At 52.8% G+C, this 17,846-nt stretch overlaps 1 protein-coding gene across 3 annotated transcripts in view; it reads left to right on the plus strand.

Annotated features, from left to right (window-relative positions):
• The first annotated feature begins 1,803 nt into the window (after positions 1-1,803).
• Positions 1,804-17,846, plus strand: part of UBE2F (ubiquitin conjugating enzyme E2 F (putative)) — a 45,184-nt gene continuing 29,141 nt past the window's right edge. For 2 of the 3 annotated variants that reach the window (XM_061412801.1, XM_061412802.1), the window contains exons 1-2: positions 1,804-1,886; positions 6,756-6,889. In XM_061412801.1, the coding sequence (XP_061268785.1) occupies positions 6,772-6,889 (118 nt within the window). In that variant the 5' untranslated portion in view covers positions 1,804-1,886; positions 6,756-6,771. Of the gene's footprint in view, positions 1,887-6,755; positions 6,890-16,207; positions 16,238-17,846 lie in introns of all 3 variants that reach the window. The other variant, XM_061412800.1, reaches the window with a different exon arrangement.

The raw sequence follows: 17,846 nt of genomic DNA on the forward strand, positions 1-17,846 counted from the left end.
AGTTAGGAATGGCTTCATTTATCTGCACTGGTGAGGTGTGGCCACCACGGGCCTGTGTGTGTTCAGGCCGTCCTGTAGAGTGCTCCTCCGCAAGACATGTACCCAGGCCAGCCCACTGCACCTTCACGTGCTGCCTTGCTTCAAGGCCTTATCTTCTCTCTCCAGGACTCCTGCAACTACCTCGGGTAGTATTTATCTGGTACCTGTTACATGTCAGGACGGGGGAGGAGGGTCAGATGATGGGAAACACAGAAGAGGAGCTGATGGAAACAGGCAGTGGCCCTGACCACCAGGAACAAGGAAGCTCAGAGCTTCAGCAGAGTCACAGAGGGGCACTTGCACCTCCCCAGCTTTCGGCCCTCTCTGAGAAAGTGATGTCTAAGCTTAAAAAAAAATTAGGGTAAAGAAGGAGGAAACTGTCCCCAAACAGAAGTAACACCATGAATTTTTTTCTTGACTGGTCTTGCTGACCCAGGTTTCCTCTTCGCCTGTCCCCTCTTCCATCAGCTTTCGGAACCAGAAGCCTCTTTTAGAAAGGAAACTTGATGTTGTCACACCACCCTCTAACACCTCTCAATGGGGCTTCTGAAAATAAAATTCTAACTTCTTGGCTGTTTCTTCCCTGTCCACGAGGTGAACCTCTTCTCTCAGATGGCTCACTCCTCCAGGAGCCCTGCACAAACCTGCCACAGTGCCTGTTACCAACCTCACCAGGACGCGAAGGGACAGGAAAATAGTGTGTACTCAAGAAGCTTGAGAGTCCCTTGGACTGCAAGGAGATCCAACCAGTCCATCCTAAAGAAAATCAGTCCTGAATATTCATGGGAAGGACTGATGCTGAAGCTGAAGTTTCAATACTTTGGCCACCTGATGCGAAGAACTGACTCACTGGGAAAGACCCTGATGCTAGAAAAGATTGAGGGCAGGAGGAGAGGGAGACACAACAGAGGATGAGATTGTTGGATGGCATCCCCGACTTGATGGACATGAGTTTGAGCAAACTCAGAGAGTTGGTGATGGACAGGGTGGCCTGGCGTGCTGCAGTCCATGGGGGTCGCAAAGAGTCGGACACGACTGAGCGACTGAATTGAAAAAGCTAGAAATTAGAACAATTTGAAACAGATTTTTTTAAAGTAAGTACTTTACAAAAGAGTAAGCGATGAAAGAAGGAATAAAAAACGTAGGGCAACAGGAAAGGCCCCACCGATTCTACTGCGGGCCCCGCGAGCACCCTGGGGAGTTTGGAGGCCGCAAGTCTGAGACAGCTGCGCCCCGGGTCACTCCCGACCGTGCGGGCTTTGGGCTGCTCCTCTGCATTCTGAGCACGCTGATGGGCGTACAGCGGGCGCCCCATCCACCGGGCAGTCAGCATCAGCCTGGCCGACCCCGCGGACCACGCTGCGTGACGATCCAGAGCCGTAGGCCCAGACCCAGCACAGGATCAAATGAATGGAGGCAGGAACTTAGCTCTGAGTCCCAGGAGCTCTGGCGCGCAGGCTCGGGAAATGACTGGGTGACCCGCCCCCCTGTCGCCACTGGCCAATCAGAGAGGGCCGCAAGATCCGTGCCCGCCCCGCAGCCAATGAGCTAGGCCCCGTCGGCCGGCCGCCGAATCCAGCCCCCTTCTTGGGTGCACACTGCTGTTCGTGTGTCAGGCTCCAAATAAAGTTCTTCGGGCTTTTGAATTTTTTTTTTAAAGCGCCCGCTGCAGTCGCAGCCGTAGCCGCCGCCGCCTCTGGCGAGAGCGGTAGAGTCTCCGCCCCGCCACTTCCGGTCCCGCCGCCCGGAGCCGGTGCTGGCTGTGAGGGGTCGCGTCTCGCTGCCGCAGGCCGGCTGGGGCATGGTGTTGGGCGCCGGGCCCGCCTCGCCTGTCTCGGGGTGCCCAGGTGAGTAGAGCGCGGCCCTGCGGCGGGCTGCAGGGGGCCGCGGGAGGGCGGCTTGGCTCCCTCGGCGCCGGTGCACCCGGCGGGCGGGCGGCCGCGGGGCCGCCGCAGGCCGCGCCGCTCCTCTCCTCACGGCCCGGCGTTGTGCGGGGCCGGAGGGCCGGCGGGCGCCGCGGGGCGCGGGCTGGGGAGTGCGGGGCCGGGGTGCTGGCGGCCTCCGGGCTCCACGGACAAGGCCGCCTGAGCCCGGGCTTTGGGGGCACGCCGCGGCCCCCCTCTCTCGCCCGCCGTCTCGGGGGGGAAGCTGCGAGCCGCATTGTCCGCGAAGAAACGCAGCGCCCAGCGGGCTCAAGGTCACCGGTCCAAAGTGGCTGGAGGCGGCGGGACTCAGACGCGGGCAGCCGGACTCCTGACGTCCGGGGGAATCGGGCTAGGCCGGGGAGTGGGGGGCACCCCTGAGGGTGCGGAGGAGCCGGGCGGCCGCCTCGCCGGAGTGCCTGCGGCTTCCCACTGGGGGAGACTGGGGCCGGTTTGGAGGGTCTTCCCGGGACAGAGGATGGGGCGAGGACATCTTGGACCCATCCCTAAGGCCGCCGAGTCCCGGCTGCTGTGGAGTCTTGGGTGTGGCCCTCCCCTCCCCGGGTCTCGGTTCCCTCAACTGTCATACTCGGGATCGGGCCCGCCCCTCTGCCCTCCCCCCAGCTCCCGAGTAGGGTCGGGACGGTTTCGGAGTGGCGGGAGAAGGCTTCTTGGAGGAGGTGCAGGAATCTGCGGCATAGTCATCGGTTATCCGAAGGAAGAAGCAGGATGAGGTGGTGAGGGGAGGCAGGGCATCCAGACCGGGGTGTCAGATAGAGCAGAAGCTTCCAGAAATGAGCGAGGTGTCGCTGAGGAACAGGGAGGAGGGCCATCTACCTTGTACGGAGGGTTCCAGGCTGGTAAGGGGATGAGGCAGGGGAAGGGCGCATGTTGGGGAGATGTTCCAAGAATCACCAGCAGGTTAACTGGTACGGGGCTTGAGGACCTCCACCTGGACAAACTACCCCTCAGGTAGTAGGCAGGGCACGGGGAGGCCGGTTTACCGCTCCGGATAAAAGGGTTGGGCTCCAAAGATCATCAGGCAGCCAACCGCTGAGCCCGGTGGACGGGTTCCCTGGGCCCTGGCCTTCTGAAAGAGGAGGATGGCTGTGGACTTTTTATGTCCTGATCTGGGCCCCTTTTTGACTGTGGAGTTGGTTGACCCCTAGTGACATACAGTTTCACCTTTTACACTTAGATTGGGACTCTACCAAGGCAGAAGAATTCTGACTAAGGAGTACCCCACCCCAGGAGTTGACTGGCCCCTGTGCAGGTGGCCTGGCCTGATTTTGCCGCTGCAGGCCAGAACGCTGAGTAAATACTTCCTGATGATGAGCCTAGTAAACAGCACAGGGGCGTCCCTGGTGGCTCAGTGGTAAAGAAAATGCCTGCAATGCAGGAGACTCAGGTTCGATCCCTGGGTTGGGAGGATCCCCAGGAGAAGGAAATGGCAACCCACTGCAGTATTCTTGCCTTGGGAAGTCCCGTGGACAGAGGAGCCTGACCGGTACAGTCCCTGGGGTTGCTAAAGAGTCAAATACAACTTAGCAACTAAACCACAGTAAGTAGCACATAAAAATCTTTGAACACTTGCAATAAAGTCCCACCCAGAGGAAGAACTTAAATGGGCCAGTTATAACTTAAGGAATTTAGAGACTGAGTGTGCTATTCAGTGTAATTGATTTGTTACTGAAAATGCCGCCATGGTCAAAGTGTAATTTTTGGTAAAAGGGAAATTTTAGTTTTAAACCAGGTCTTCAAAGAGTAAAGCATATTGACGAAGGAAAATAGAATTCTGAAGCAAACCACAGGTGTTCAGTTAACCTGACAGCTTGAATAATTTATTTTCATTCACATCTCTTTGCACAGAGTTAAATTAACAGCTATGGAACATGCCCAAATTAGACCTTTGGTTTATCCCTAAAGTGGTGTATGAAAATGATGCAGATGATGGAGAAATAGGTATTCATTATATAATTAGATTTCTTAGAATGTTCAGAATATGTTTTGTCTTCTATGGAAAAACAGGACATCACAGTTTTTATATGTTGCTTAATCAGAGCCCAGTGTCTTTTATTAAGGGTCACAAACTTGTTGAATATCGAAAACCAGGAATCTGACTCTAAATGGAATTGTGTATGGGGCATAGTCTACCCACAGAGAAGAATTTAGTGTGGGGTAGGAGTGTAAGATGATTAAGCAGAGTCCATAGGCTGAGGCGACACAGAAACATCTTGGTGTGAGCCTTTCTTTGTGTCAGTTGGTCTTGCCGGGATGCTCTGAGCAGCCCCTTCAGTGCAGGCCTGCAGGGAGCTGGGTGTGGGCCAGTCGTGTGCCCTGGGACCCACTCTTCCACTGGGCTCTTTATTATGACTTTCCTAGGGTACTGCCTACCGAACTCTCTTTACACAGGCTGTGCTTTTGTTGTTTGCCATGTTTGTGTTACCAAGGTCAGCTAGAGTGTAAAAACCAAGTGGACTTTGTGATAGATGGAGATCTCGGCGCATCATCAGGCTGCCCTGTCGATACGGCAAGACTGATGTCCTCAAGTCTGGGTGCCTGGCAGTGGGTTTGGTTGGGAGGCAGACACTGCTTTGGGATCCAGATCTGCTTGAGGGATTAATGACGGGCTCCCTGGAGCGGGACTTGGGGGTGGTGGGGGTGAGCAGGACTCCTAGGCTGTAGATGGTGCTGCTGTCCCTGGTAGCTTGTGGGCAAGAGCCCACAGATATTCCTGACGCCACCCCAGCCCTCCCTCGTGAGATTGCTTTGTAAGCTGAAGCGATAGTCCCCCACGCTGGGTGAAGCTGAGATGTGTGTTAAATGGTTATATCCTCTCTAGTGATGGCTTGGTATCACATTTTGACCAATCTTATTGAGGTACAACTGAAGTCCACTATGCTGTACGTGTTTAAAATATGTGATTTGATCAGTCTTGATGTGTGTATATAGCCCTGGAACCATCACCACCTTCAGGATAGAAACATCCCCATCATCTACTCGGGGGAAACCAGTGTTTCTATGGTGACCTCTTCTAGAAGCTTCTAGAAGCTGATCCCAGGCCCCAGCTGTTGAGAAAGTGGGAGTCAGGGGAAGGGGTCCTTCCCAGAGCTAACATTCTAGGAGCTCGTGAGTGCTGATGTGTAATAGAACTGTCTCTTGAAGCATTGAGACCAAGGTTCCTAAAGGGATTAGGTGAGTGAGAGGTCCTGTGTAGTTCAGAAGAGCATATTCAATATATTGTTTTCATAATAGAAAATAAAATCTTACAGTCTTTGTGGGGTGGGGAGATACACAGATGATGATGTGAAAAGTGAGGGACTGGATTAAAATGGCTCAAGATATTACTTAAGTGTTAGTTGCTCAGTCATGCCCGACTCTTTGTGACCCCATGGACTGCAGCCTACCAGGCTCCTGTGGCCATGAGATTTTCCAGGCAAGGATACTGAAGTGAGTTGCCATATCCTTCTCCAAAAGATACCACTTTTGGAGGGAGAGAGTTATTCTTATAGTTTGGCTTTCAGGATCTTGGCCTCAAACTGAAAGTTCTTTCCTTACGTAGGTTTAAATTTTTCATCTGGAAATTCTGGATCATTTTCTCTTGAAAATGATCAGAGTGATATTGCAAGGAAATGATATTAAAACAACAAAGGAAATTATGAAAATACTGAGCTGGTGATCAATTTTTGTCCTCAGTCAAAAGTTCCAGAACTCCTCTCTGACTGGTAAAGCATGCAGGAGGAGTCTGGCGGCCCGTCAGGAATGGCGGTTTGTGTACATAAGAAGGCGGTGCTGGAGGACAGTTCTGTCTGTGAGCACTGCTGACACTTAAGTCCTTTCTCCCAAGCAGGTGCATCACCCATGCTTGGTTTTTATCGTCCTTCCCGGTGAGCTGTCAGGGAGGGAACCTGAAACACAAGTGGGCTGGAAGCAGCCGAGTGAAAAGGATCTAGTTTGGGGCATTAATTATAACTTGATTAAGTTGCTGTTGCCTTCCAGTGTGAGTACAGCACAACATACACAAATGTGAAAATGCTTATTAAGGTTCTAGCCACACCTTTATTAGAGGAGGGAAGAAAGCATTGCGGTGCTCCCTCCTCACCAGGGGCGGAAGCTCCCCTCGGTCTGCGATGGGCCAGACACCGGGGCCACACCCTCAGAGGCAGGGTCCCCGCAGCAGGGGAGGGCAGTGAGCAGTGGTGGGCCCGTGTGGGACCTGTCGATGGAGGCTGCCCTAGACGTGAGCTCTACATCCCAGGGCCTGCTGCTCAGTGAATATTAAATGCTTGGCTCTCCTTTTAAATTTTTATTCATACTTTAAAAAATTAGATTTAGAGAGGCGTAGAGATTACTCCGGAGAAGGCAATGGCAACCCACTCCAGTACTGGAGTACTGGATTGCCTGGGAAATCCCATGGACGGAGAAACCTGGTAGGCTATAGTCCATGGGGTCTCGAAGAGTTGGACACGACTGAGCGACTTCACTTTCATTTTTCACTTTCATGCACTGGAGAAGGAAATGGCAACCCACTTCAGTATTCTTGCCTGGAGAATCCCACGGACGGGAGCCTGGTAGGCTGCCGTCTATGGAGTCACACAGAGTCGGACACGACTGATGTGACTTAGCAGCAGCAGCAGAGATTACCCAAATTCATTATGGAGGAATGCAGTCTTGTTAATCTATCTTACAGCTACATTTTTCTACAACTTAAATTATGGGAAAAAATTAAAAATCACCTTACATCATTGTCTCAGTGTCTGGAGATGAGTGCTTAGCCTGCCTTTTGCCTTTCAGGAAAAAGGCAGCAGCGATGCTGACGCTGGCAAGCAAGCTGAAGCGGGATGATGGTCTCAAAGGGTCCCGGGCGTCAGCCACAGCCTCTGACTCCACTCGGCGGGTGTCTGTGAGGGACAGGCTGCTTGTTAAAGGTAAGGGCCACCCGGTGAGCTATGTTTATATCCCACAACAAAACGATGTCTGGCACGTGGCTCTTTGGGGTTATGAAGCAGTCTGTTGCTGCTAAATAGAAATACCTGTTTGAAAATATTTTTAAATATAATTCCTCGTCACTTACAACAGAAGGACTTTGCACTGTGCACACACTGTGGGAATGCTGATGGCAGGAAAATGGTATGAGAACTGTGGTGTGTCTTGTATACTCGGGCTGTTCTCTGCAGGGGCCACCAGAGTGCTCATGGAAGGAGTAAGGCGTCAGGGACAGCAGATCCATGACTGGTCTCAGTGCTGTCTTAGGTGTTGGGGGGGGTGGTTCTCCTTTCTCCTGGACTCCTCGGCACCAGAGGATCTCATTTGTAGAGGGAGGGTAATTTCTTAGGATCCTTCTCTCTCATTCAAATCACAGCCTTAGGAGAGCCTTATGCAAAATTGATTCTCTTCACAGAATTAATAAAGGTGTCCTAGAGCTGTGTAGTGTTTGGAGAAGGGTTATGTAGTGTAGGGGGTGTGTGTGTGTGTGGATGGATATGTGTGTGTGTGTGTGTGTGTGTGTGTGTGTGTGTGTTTGTGAGAAACTTGTGCGGTTAGTGACTGAAGAGAATTGCAACTCTTGAGTGCAAAAGGCAGTTTCTCAGGGTCATGAGACCCACAGAAGAAGAAACGGTTTCTTCTTTGAGGGACCTTATAGTTGGCAGCACGTTTTTACTTTAAGACACACGTTTACATTTTGTAAGTGTAAGGCTTCAGGAAGCACGGAGTGTTAAGGAACTTGTTAGAACCCCTGTTTCATTTTGTATTAGGTGGACACCGTGGGGGTTCCTGGCGTTTGCATGTCCAGGAACAGATCTGATGGGGGAGACCTGGCATGTATGAGTGCCCCGTGATGGGCCTTCTCAGAAACAAAGCACCACTGAGTCTGTGAACAGAGGCGTCGGGTTCGGGGAGATGGGTGGTGCCTTCGTCCCTGCTTTCTCTCTGCCTGAGTCCTGACTGAGCTCTGGCTCTCCCAGCTTGAGGGATGATGGGCTAAAGATGGAGTACGGATCGTTTTTGACATTTGACAGTACTTGCTATGTCCGGGAGTGCGTGGACTGCGTTCAGTTTGTCACAATGCAGGAAGTTTACCCTATGGGAAGTGGGTGGGGCCTGGCTGTAGCCCCGTACTTGGAAGGCCTGGTAAGACTTTCCAGGCTGCTGGCTCTAGGGCTCCATCCACAGAGGAAGCCAGGAGCCAGCCAGACAAGCCAGGGAAGGGATTTGATGCTTGAGGTTATAGTCCTTCAAGATGGAGGGTGTTCTAATGCCAGGGAGTTGATATGAGGAGGGTTGTAGCTTAGCGGTTGCGGGTGGGACACTGGCACAATAGACGGTGCTACCTTCTTTCTACCTCCTCCTCATGGCTGACGGCAGCTGCTGTCCACTGAGCACTTGGGGCCAGGCCCTCTGTTGGGGACTTTGTAGGGCAGTTCTTGTTTGACTTTCGCTAAGCCTTGCCAGGTGAGTGGTTCATTTTACAACTGAAGAACTGAGGCTGAGAGGGGTTTAAAACCTTGCCCAGGTTTCAGCTTTATTGTAGCAAGACAGCTAGACCCACATTTTGGGGTAGGGCAGGCACTTGGGGAGCAGGCCCTGCGAACGGAACCTGAAGGAGCAGAACAGAAGTGCGAGTCCACAGCAAAGAGAGTTCAGGGAGGCACAGAGTCTCCACCACCTCCTCCTGCTCGGGGACTCCCTTGGGAGCCCTCAGGTGACTCCAGGGCCTGACACAGCCCAGGGAGCCCACTGAGGCCCATAGTGCTGGACTCTGCCCCAGGTCCTAGCACAGGAGACGTCTTTGGCTGGGTTGACAGGCTGGGTTGAGAGGCTGGGTTGAGGTCCTTTCGTGTAAGCCTCATCAGGGAGAGGTGTGGAACCTCCTCGCGAGGCCACCGGTTCATTCTCCCAGAAACACTGGGGGTTATTAGGGTTCTGGGCCCCAGAGCACTTGCAGTTGATGGGTGTTTGTGCAGCAGGGCTCAGAGCAACATGGCCCTCGTGTGATCTGCTCTCTCCCTCAGTCTCAGGGGCAGCCAGGCCAGGGGGCGCCAGGCTGACTGAGTGGTGAGTAGTTTGGGCTTCTGATGGGGGGTAGGTGGAGAGGAAGGGTGGGCCTGTCCTGAGAGAGGAAGCTGTGGCAAGAGGTGCCTGATAGAGGATGCTCTGACGGGTGATGATTGCTTGGTCCACACCTGAAGCACTGCTTCTCCTGGTTGGATGTGGCCGCAGCCTTCATTCTGGGGATTTCTGATGGTGGAAGTGAAGTCTGGTGGAGTCCATGGCTCCTGTGGGCCTGGTGAGGCCCTTGGAGGGGTGATAATTGCAAGAATCCCTTCTAGGTGAAACTCCTCTTTTGGGGCTTGGAAAAAAGTAGGTTGGTTGTCTGTGTTCAGCAGGATTGCTGCAGTCAGGACAGTCACTCGGGGCTGTGGCTTTGCCTCTGGCTCATGTGAGAGTGTTATTCATGAGGATCAATAAGTTGTAGAAAAGTGTGTTAATGTATTTTTGGGACTCAGTAGTATGTGCTGAGTTCCTAGAAGTGGGGAATTTGGCGTGCCATGAAGTTATTAAAGGGTGTCCCTGGGACTGATCCCTCTGGAGAGTGGTGGAGCAAGCAGGAGCAGGGGGAGGGAGAGCTCTGACAAAGGCTCCAGGACAGACAAGGGCCTGTCTGTCTGCTCCTGCCTCTCTGCTCCGGGGCAAGCTCAGCCCCTCGGAGCGGACCCTAGTCCAGTGAGACAGTCAGGCCTTCCTGCTCTGTGTCAACCAGTCTGGCCCGAGGCAAGGGCTCTGTGCAGCTTACGTTTCCCCGAAGGACTGAGAGTGGCAGGCCGTCTGCTGTCAGCCCTCATGAGAGGGCATCTGGGCCATGCGCCCCATATCCCAGAGGAAAGACCACAGACGCTTCCAGGCAAAAATATTTTTTTAGCCAGTCTGTTGTCGTGCTTGGATGACCTTACACGGTAGGGGATCTGGCTCGGTGCAGATGGCCGTGGGGTTAAGATGGGAGGTTGGAGGTTGACAGGGACACTCGTCCCCAGTGGTGAGGGCCAGTGGTGGCTGCACAACGGAAGAATTGTGGGCCTGGTTCAGAAGGTGACAGGTGTGGCCAGCTGTCCCTGGAAGCACCGGGGCCTGCCTTGGAGCAGCTGGCCAGCATGAGGCCTCTGGGCCACACCAGCTTTCCATTTGCACCCCTGGGGTCACCCTCAGGGACGTCCTCCAGGCTGGAACTGGAGAGGTGCTTGCAACAGCAGTCCCTGAGGTAGCGCAGTTGAGTGTTTCTAGGCAAAGACTGTCTGTCCTGAGTCCTGGGGAGCTGGGGATGCTGGCGGGAGAGTGTTGGGTCTGCATTTCCTGTTGGCCTCAGCTCAGGTCTGGGCCTGGCTGGGAGCCGTCCCCTGTGTTCTCAGCCACAGGGTGGGGGCTCTGCTTTCTGATGGGCCTTTGTGGCTCCGCTGAGTCCATTAGTTTCTGAGTCTGATGGTGCTCCCCACCTCCCAGAAAAGCCTCTGGGCAGAATGTCTACTTTCTTGTCTTTCTGAAGCTTACTTTTCACATGACGGGAACATGTCAGTATGTCTCCCTGTCCTCTGACTTATTCACTTGACAAAGATTTATCTTAGTGCCCGGTGTGTCCCAGCCTCTTGTTAGTGACCCCTGAAGACCTCTAGGGGCTCCAGGCAGGCTGGTCGGAAGCATTTGCTAACTGTGGAGATTTGGAGTTGAGTTGGCTGAGTTCAGGGCCAGGTCTGGAGTCAGGAACTACAGGGACTGATTCTGCAGCCTTTGTCCCCTCAGCCCCGTGCCCCATGTGGCCGTGGTGTTCTTGTTGCCATGGCTGTGGCGGCTCTCTGTGCTCCTGGCCTGGTCTGCTGAACCAAGGGGCCTGGCTGCCCACCTGCGTGGGCTTCCCACACCCAAGGTGCAGGCGTCCCCACAGGGGCCACGTGTAGCCTCCCTGGTTGAGCACGTCTGTGCCCACCCGAGCAGTCCAGTGCTGTGGTGGTGTAGGGAGGGCTCTGGTCCAGGGCGCTCCCTGGAAGAATGGGCGAGAGAGAAGCATTTGTTGTTCTCCAGAGCTTTCTTGTTCTTGCCAGCCCTGCCCAGGACTCTGGAGGTGGTCTCGGGGTTGGCTGGCCATGCTGGCAGAGTGTCCAGAGCATTTAGCAGCGTGTGAAGTTGTGGGCTGTGTGTTACAAAATGTGTTAAAAAAAAAAAAACTAGGGCAGTGGCCCAGAGAGGAGGAGCCCTACTAATGCGGAGTGAGGTGGTGGCCCATGGCTCCCCTTTAACACTTTCTTACAGGGTTTTAAACACCAGTGAAACCACCTGGGAATGTGGCAGCCCCCTCAGGCTTGCCAAATAGCCCCATATAGCCCCAGATCTGGGGGAGGCGGGGCCAGTGGGGGTGGGGAGGATCTGTGCAAGAGGAATGAAGGTTCCAGTCAGCTTTGTCTGCTCATGTTGAGAGTGGGTGGTCGCACGGTGTGGGGCTCCACCCCCATCCAGAGCAGTCTCTGCTGCAGACTCCGTGCTGGTTTTCGGGGTTTCATCATTGCTGCCCCAGAGTGTGGCGCGGCCTGACTCCTCTCCTGTGGGCCTGCTTTCTGCACTGTGCTGCTGGAGGGCCCTTAGACTGAGTGGGAGTGGCTCGGTGGGCGCTTGGCCTCAGCTATAGCAGTGCCATCTCTGGGGGTGGGATGATGCCCTTGGGGCAGGTGTCTGCCCATAAGGGCACTGTTCGTGGATGCTGGCAATGCAGAAGAGGCACTCAAGGCGTAAAGACAGACAGGAAGCTAAGAGATAAAGTCCTAGATTGAGAAACCTAAGAAGTAGGGGTGATTGAGGTAAGAAGAGGTAATCAAGTCTTCTGGGCAGCAGCTGCCAGCTCTGCCTGGGTCAGAGGGCACAGCTGTCCTGCCTGGGTTTCCTGACAGGGCTCGGAACTGGCTCCTGCCCAGAACCATTGGCATCTGTGATTGGGCTTGGTCTTAGTCAGCTCGGGCTGCCATGATAGAACACCACAGCCGGGGTTGGGGGCCTGGACACGGGGAAGGCCAAGGCCAAGGCAGTGGCAGATTCAGTTCCTAGGGAGGGCTTCCTGGCTTGTAAGCACCTGGGTCTTTTCCCATAAGGGCACTAATCTTATCATGAGGGCCCCACCCCACATGACCTCATTTAACCCTAATACCATCACGTGAGTTTAAGGCTTCACCATATGAACGTGGGCAGGGGACTCAGTTCAGTCCACTACACCTTTGGAACTGCTTGGTCACCAGCTGTGTGAAGAGCCAGGCTCCTCATGTCTCAGGGTGTCCACACTGCAACCACTGCCGCTCTGCTGGAAGTGTGCTTGCTTGTCAAGCGTCTCCCAAGCACTCTGTGTGTGCCGAGCTCAGACCCAGGGGCTGGGGTCCCAGGGCTGGATCGGAATGCACAGCCCCCACCGTGGACACTGTGCAGGTCCCAGGGGTGGGCAGTGTGGGAGCGGCTGGAGCACTGTGTTGTGAGCAGCCCACAGCAGGAGGGGGTCCATGCTGTATGGGGGCCATTGTGGTGATGGGTGGCTTTTGTAATCTGACATTTCAGTGCAGTTGTGCTTCAAGTGGGCTCTGTGGTTTGGTCTTTAGTTAGAAAGGAAAAGAGTCTAATTTCTCAGAAGGAAGTTGTGCAGCCACTTAATTGTGCAAGGTGCCAGGTATCTCTCCAAAGGCTGGGCTGGTGAGCCAGAGAGGTGTTAGCATCTTTGGAATAGGCAAGACTTCGGCAGTTTAAAAATCTCTAACTTCTTGGTACCTTCCAGGTGGGGGTAGTGAGTGTCCTTCAAGCAGGGCAGGGCTGCCGCTCGGCAAGAGGCCTCTCAGGCGTGTAAAGCAGATCGCGCGTTTCTTTGGTCATAGTCTTTTTGTACGTGGGTTCTGAGTTCATTGGACTTCCCTGCTTGCTCAGCGGTAAGGAATCCACCTGCAATGCAGGAAACTCAGGTTCAGTCCCTGGGTTGGAAAGATCCCCTGGGGAAGGAAATGGCAACTCGCACCAGTATTCTTGCCTGGGAAATTGCATGGAAAGAGGAGCCTGGTGGGTTACAGTCCAAGGGGTTGAAAAAGAGTTGGACACAACTTACAGACTCAGCACTTCCTGAGTTAACTGCTATTGCTGTTAGTGAATCACTGTCTGCCCTCATCTGAAGTGCACAGGTGTCATTTGTGACCCCTCCCTGAGAGGAACGCTGCGTTGTAGTTCATTTATCCTCTGTACTGGGCTGGACCAAAGTGTCCAGCTTCTTTAACGAAACCCTTCTGCCTCTAAGGTCATATTTCTTGCACACACTGGTTCTTGGACTAGAGGCCTTGACTGGTTGTGGTCGTCACTGGACTGGGTCTGGGGGCTGCCCTCCCCGGCCGTCTTCTTCCTTCCCCAAGGGAGTTACACTGAATGGGGAAGGCAGGCGTAACACTCTTCTTTGGAGTTTGATTCTAGACCACGGTGTGAAATTATTAAACCCATCTATGAAAATAGCTGTGTGTAGATGTTTTAGCTTGGCAGAATAGCCCACAGTGCTTTCCTACACTTGGAGAGAACGATAAGGTTCAAGGGCCTTGGCCCCACCCAGGCTTTTCACTGTAATTGGTCTGGATGACGGGGCGAAGGGTTGCTCAGCAGGGACTAGATTGTGGGATGGATGCACAGCTCCACATTTCACTAAGAGTTACTGAACTGTACACTTGGGGTTGGTCTGTTTACACCACGTGGATTGTACGCCCCCGATGATTGTGCGCAGTCAGGGCGGAGAATCCCTGCCCCGCGTGAGGTGTCCTTGGCCGAGAGCCTCTCGTCCCGCCACCCCATCCCTGTGTGCAGGGTCCGTTCTGTTGCTCGATCAACACGATGCTCTGGTCAGCGCCTCTCTGCCCTCCCGCGCCCAGACCTCACCTCTTCCCTGCTCCTTGGTGCCAGCCTGTCTTCTCAACTATTTCCCTTCTGTCATGTGGCCCCCTTATACATCCTCTGGGCACATTTTGTTTCACTGGGCTTTTGTAAAACTGAATGACCAGAGCTCTTACGACAGCAGTCAGAATAGGCCTGCCAGAGAAAACTGGGTCCCAGGGGGCAGCGTCGGTCTCTCCAAAGGGTCCTCAAGAAGTGTTGTAAATTCTTGTCAACCAAAAGCTAATAATATAATAAATATGTAAATAGTATTTGCCTTAAAACCATATAGGTTTCGTTATATGGATGATGTTTATTTAGAAGTGATTAATATGCATAACTCCTTTGGTCAGATGTGCGCTTTGTTGATAAAATGAATGCCCTGTGTGCACCGCTGGAGCAGAGCCAGGCCCTTGACCCCGGCCTGGTCAGAGGGCCCGTGTGAGCTGCGCCAGAGCGTTTCTTTGCCCAGTGCCCTGCTCTGTGGAAGGCCTGGAGCGGGGAGCCTGTCCCTTCTCCAGGGGGTCTTCCTGACCCAGGAATCAGACCAGGGTCTCCTGCATTGCAGGCAGATTTGTTACCAGCTGAGCTCCCAGGGAAGCCCATGGAAGGGCTATAGTGCACCAATCAGAAAGAAAGGTCCTCAGGGTCCTTATAAGGATGGTGCTAGTGAAGGATCAGCATCATTTTGTTTTAAGTGTGTATATTCTAATGCACCACAGCACAGGACTGCCCAGAGGATAGACGCCAGGCTTGCATTTGATCACAGACTGCCCTTTTTTGTTTCTTGACTCCTCCTTCCCCTGCCCCATCTCACTTTCCTGGTTACCTATCCTGAATGCCTGGACCCCAGAGCTAATACGTCTAGTGGGCCAACTGTCTCTACCCAGATTGTCAATTAGCTGAAACCAGAGGCCTGGCTCTTCCCTAAACCCTCGGCCTCAGAATGAGATGGTTGGATGACATCACCGACTCAGTGGACATGAATGTGAGTAAACTCCAGAGATGGTGAAGGACAGGGAAATCTGGCGTGCTGCGGTCCATGGGGTCGTAAAGACTCAGACACAACTGAGCAACTGAACAGGCCTTCCCACGAATGCACTCAACTCTGCAAACATCGGGGCCCTCCCCCCTCCTCACCTGAAGGAGTTACTTGCTCCTTCCTGTTTTGTCATCTGGTTTCCATCTTTCCACTTACCTTCCTGCTGGTTTGGATGCACTCCACAGGGTCTGACCCACATCCCAGGCTCTCCCTCAGGCCTCATCCCCCTCGTACCACCGGACCAGCATGCCCTCTCTGCTGAATCGCTCCTGCATTTCCGCTGGTGGCTGTCCCTGCTCCTGTCCTCCACTTTCTGCCGGAGGTCTTTCTTCTCACCAGCCTCTTCCTCCGTGGGTCTCATGCTGTCAGGTGGCATGACTGCAGGGGCTCCCAGCCCTGGTCATGAACTCAGACTGCACTCCTTCCGTCCCACCTCTGTTGCCCTCCCCCTCAGGGGCCCCCAGCCGCGCCCCCACAGTTGGCCCATCCTTCCATCTGCCTCACTTTCAGGCCTACTGGCTCTCCCTGCCTGTCAGGAGCACCCACCTCACAGGTGCCCTGGCCCCCGCTTTGCCCTTTATAAAGCTGTGCCCTTGAGGCAAAGCTTCAGATATGTCAGGGGCACAGGCGACTTGCCTGGCTTGCCTGCCCAGTTGGTGGGGGCTTTGCAGCTTCATCCTGGCAGAGCGGTGCTGGGCCTGAGCGCCAAGTGTGTGCCTGATGAAGAACCCCAGAGGAGAGCGCTGAGGCTGAGGAGTGTCGCCCCAGGAGGAGGCTCCCTTGGGTGTCAGTGCACCCACAGATGGCGGGGCCAGCGCACGGGCCCAGCGGGAGGCAGAGCGTTTTCTCTTACTGGAAAAGTTCGAGCGCAAACTGGGCGAGCCCTCGCGGGAAGACGAATCTAGAAAAACTGGAAGAGGCAGAGTTATAAATATAAATCAGATTTTGAGGGCAGTAGTTCCACTACTTGGGGGAACGAGATTTTCAAAACCGCTTTAGTGACTGTTTACCCATAGGTAATTTCTGTTAATTTTGAACGCTTCTCATTTGTACTAAAGTAAATTTCAAGGGCCCTTGACGGCACTTGGTCGGCATCCTGCGAGTCACTGTGTGTATTTGAAAGCAACTTCATGGCTTAAAGTCTAAGCATCAGACCCAAGTGTGGATTTTGGTTAATTCTTTTTTTTTCTCTCAGTGTTTTGGAGGGAATTGTCAATTTAGAGCAGGTGATTTTATGTGGAGTAATTAACTAATATTAACAGTAATCTCTTTGTTTCCACAGAGGTTGCAGAACTTGAAGCTAATTTACCTTGTAAGTATAGCGTCCCCAACCAAACATTAAATGCTATAAAGTAAATTGCATGGAGAAGCTCGTTTTATGTTTTAATAACTCTACATGGCAAAAAGCCTATTTTATGTGTGTATTAGAAATGTGTTTGCAAACAGGTATCAGGGTTTTTTCACGGCCCTGAAAAGGAGAAGGTAGCCAACAGCACCCCTCTCCTTACTGCCACAGGAATTCGTTGGTTGGAGCTCGTTCGTCCTGCACACCTTCCGTCCCATGTCCCCTTCCAATGAAGAGGCACGCGAATCAGTGATGGGCAGTCCTATTTTTGTTAGAGATGGTACCAGCATTTTGTTCCAGAAAGCACTTATTTGTGACTGGTCCTTGTGCCCAAGGTTGGACAGCTGTGCTGCCTTTATGTCTCCAGGTCCCCTCCCCTTGCTTGGTCCTTCCCGCCCGACACATGGGCCTGACTGAGGGCCTCGCTCTTGAGCAGGCTCGCCTGCCCAGCATTCACGCCTGTGATACATGTCATCGGTGCCTTCCCAAGCCCTTTATGGTGTGCAAGACCATCCAAGTCTGAATGCTTTGACCACTGTAGTGGTTTTTGGAATTAGAACTTTTTATCATTACACTTGCTTAAGGCTGAGGACATTTACGATTTCAGTGAAATATTTTATACGTGGGTCTCCTAGTCTGGGCAGATGCTCGGGAGAGCTTGTTACGGCCTGTCTCACACAGGGTAAGAAAGGGCCTTCTCCAACCCCACCGAAAATTGGAAAGATCCTTGTGGGGTGCAGGGCTTCAGTGGTTGTGCAACCAGTATGTAAGGGTTAGTACATACTCCTTGAAACATTCTTTTAAATATATAACATTTATATATGAGTATAGTGGGTTGTGCTAAAATATATTTCTTAGTGTTGGTCAAGAATGTCTTAAAAGTGGCTGGATTGCTTGACTTCAAAGTTTTCTTCCAGGCAGAACAAGAAGGAAATACTTTGGGATTCTGTGAAAAGGTTATCTTTCTACCTACGGAAGTATTTACAAATGGTTTGCTTTAAGTGTGCCAGGAGGACAGGCAGACAACGGTGTGTGGGCAGGGCAGGGAGGCAAGGGCGGTGAATCCTGAAGCGAGGGCGGCTGGGTCACACTGCGCCCACTCTTTGTTTCCCCTCTTCTTTTCAGGTTATGTAATAATCTAGTAAAATCCAATTAAAGAGGAAAAGGATGTGGTCCTTCTGTTCTCAGCCCCCGTCATGTCTTCCCACTGGCCCCCCAGCTTGAACATATATACTCATGCAGACGTTTAATCAAAGACCATAAAAACCCAGAGATTGTCGGTTAGTAACCCATACATAGAGTATAGTTCAGCTTTATCTAAAAGTTTAGTTTGAAAACAATACAACTATAATTGTCTTTCAAACCAGGATTTTAACTGTATATCTTAGGTTTGAAAAAGGCGTGACCGGTCTTCCCAGGCTGTACAGGTGTGGTGTCAGATTAAACAAACTACATGCTGCATGCTTCTGTCCGTCTTCCTGCCTGCTTTCCCAGTCTTAGTGGATGCAATATAAATCAGTTTATACAGACAGCCAGGCTTTCCACAGGTACATAGCTCATTCTAAAGAGGAAACAA

This window comes from Bos javanicus, chromosome 3 (genome assembly GCF_032452875.1).
Source record: "Bos javanicus breed banteng chromosome 3, ARS-OSU_banteng_1.0, whole genome shotgun sequence".
NCBI lineage: Eukaryota > Metazoa > Chordata > Mammalia > Artiodactyla > Bovidae > Bos > Bos javanicus.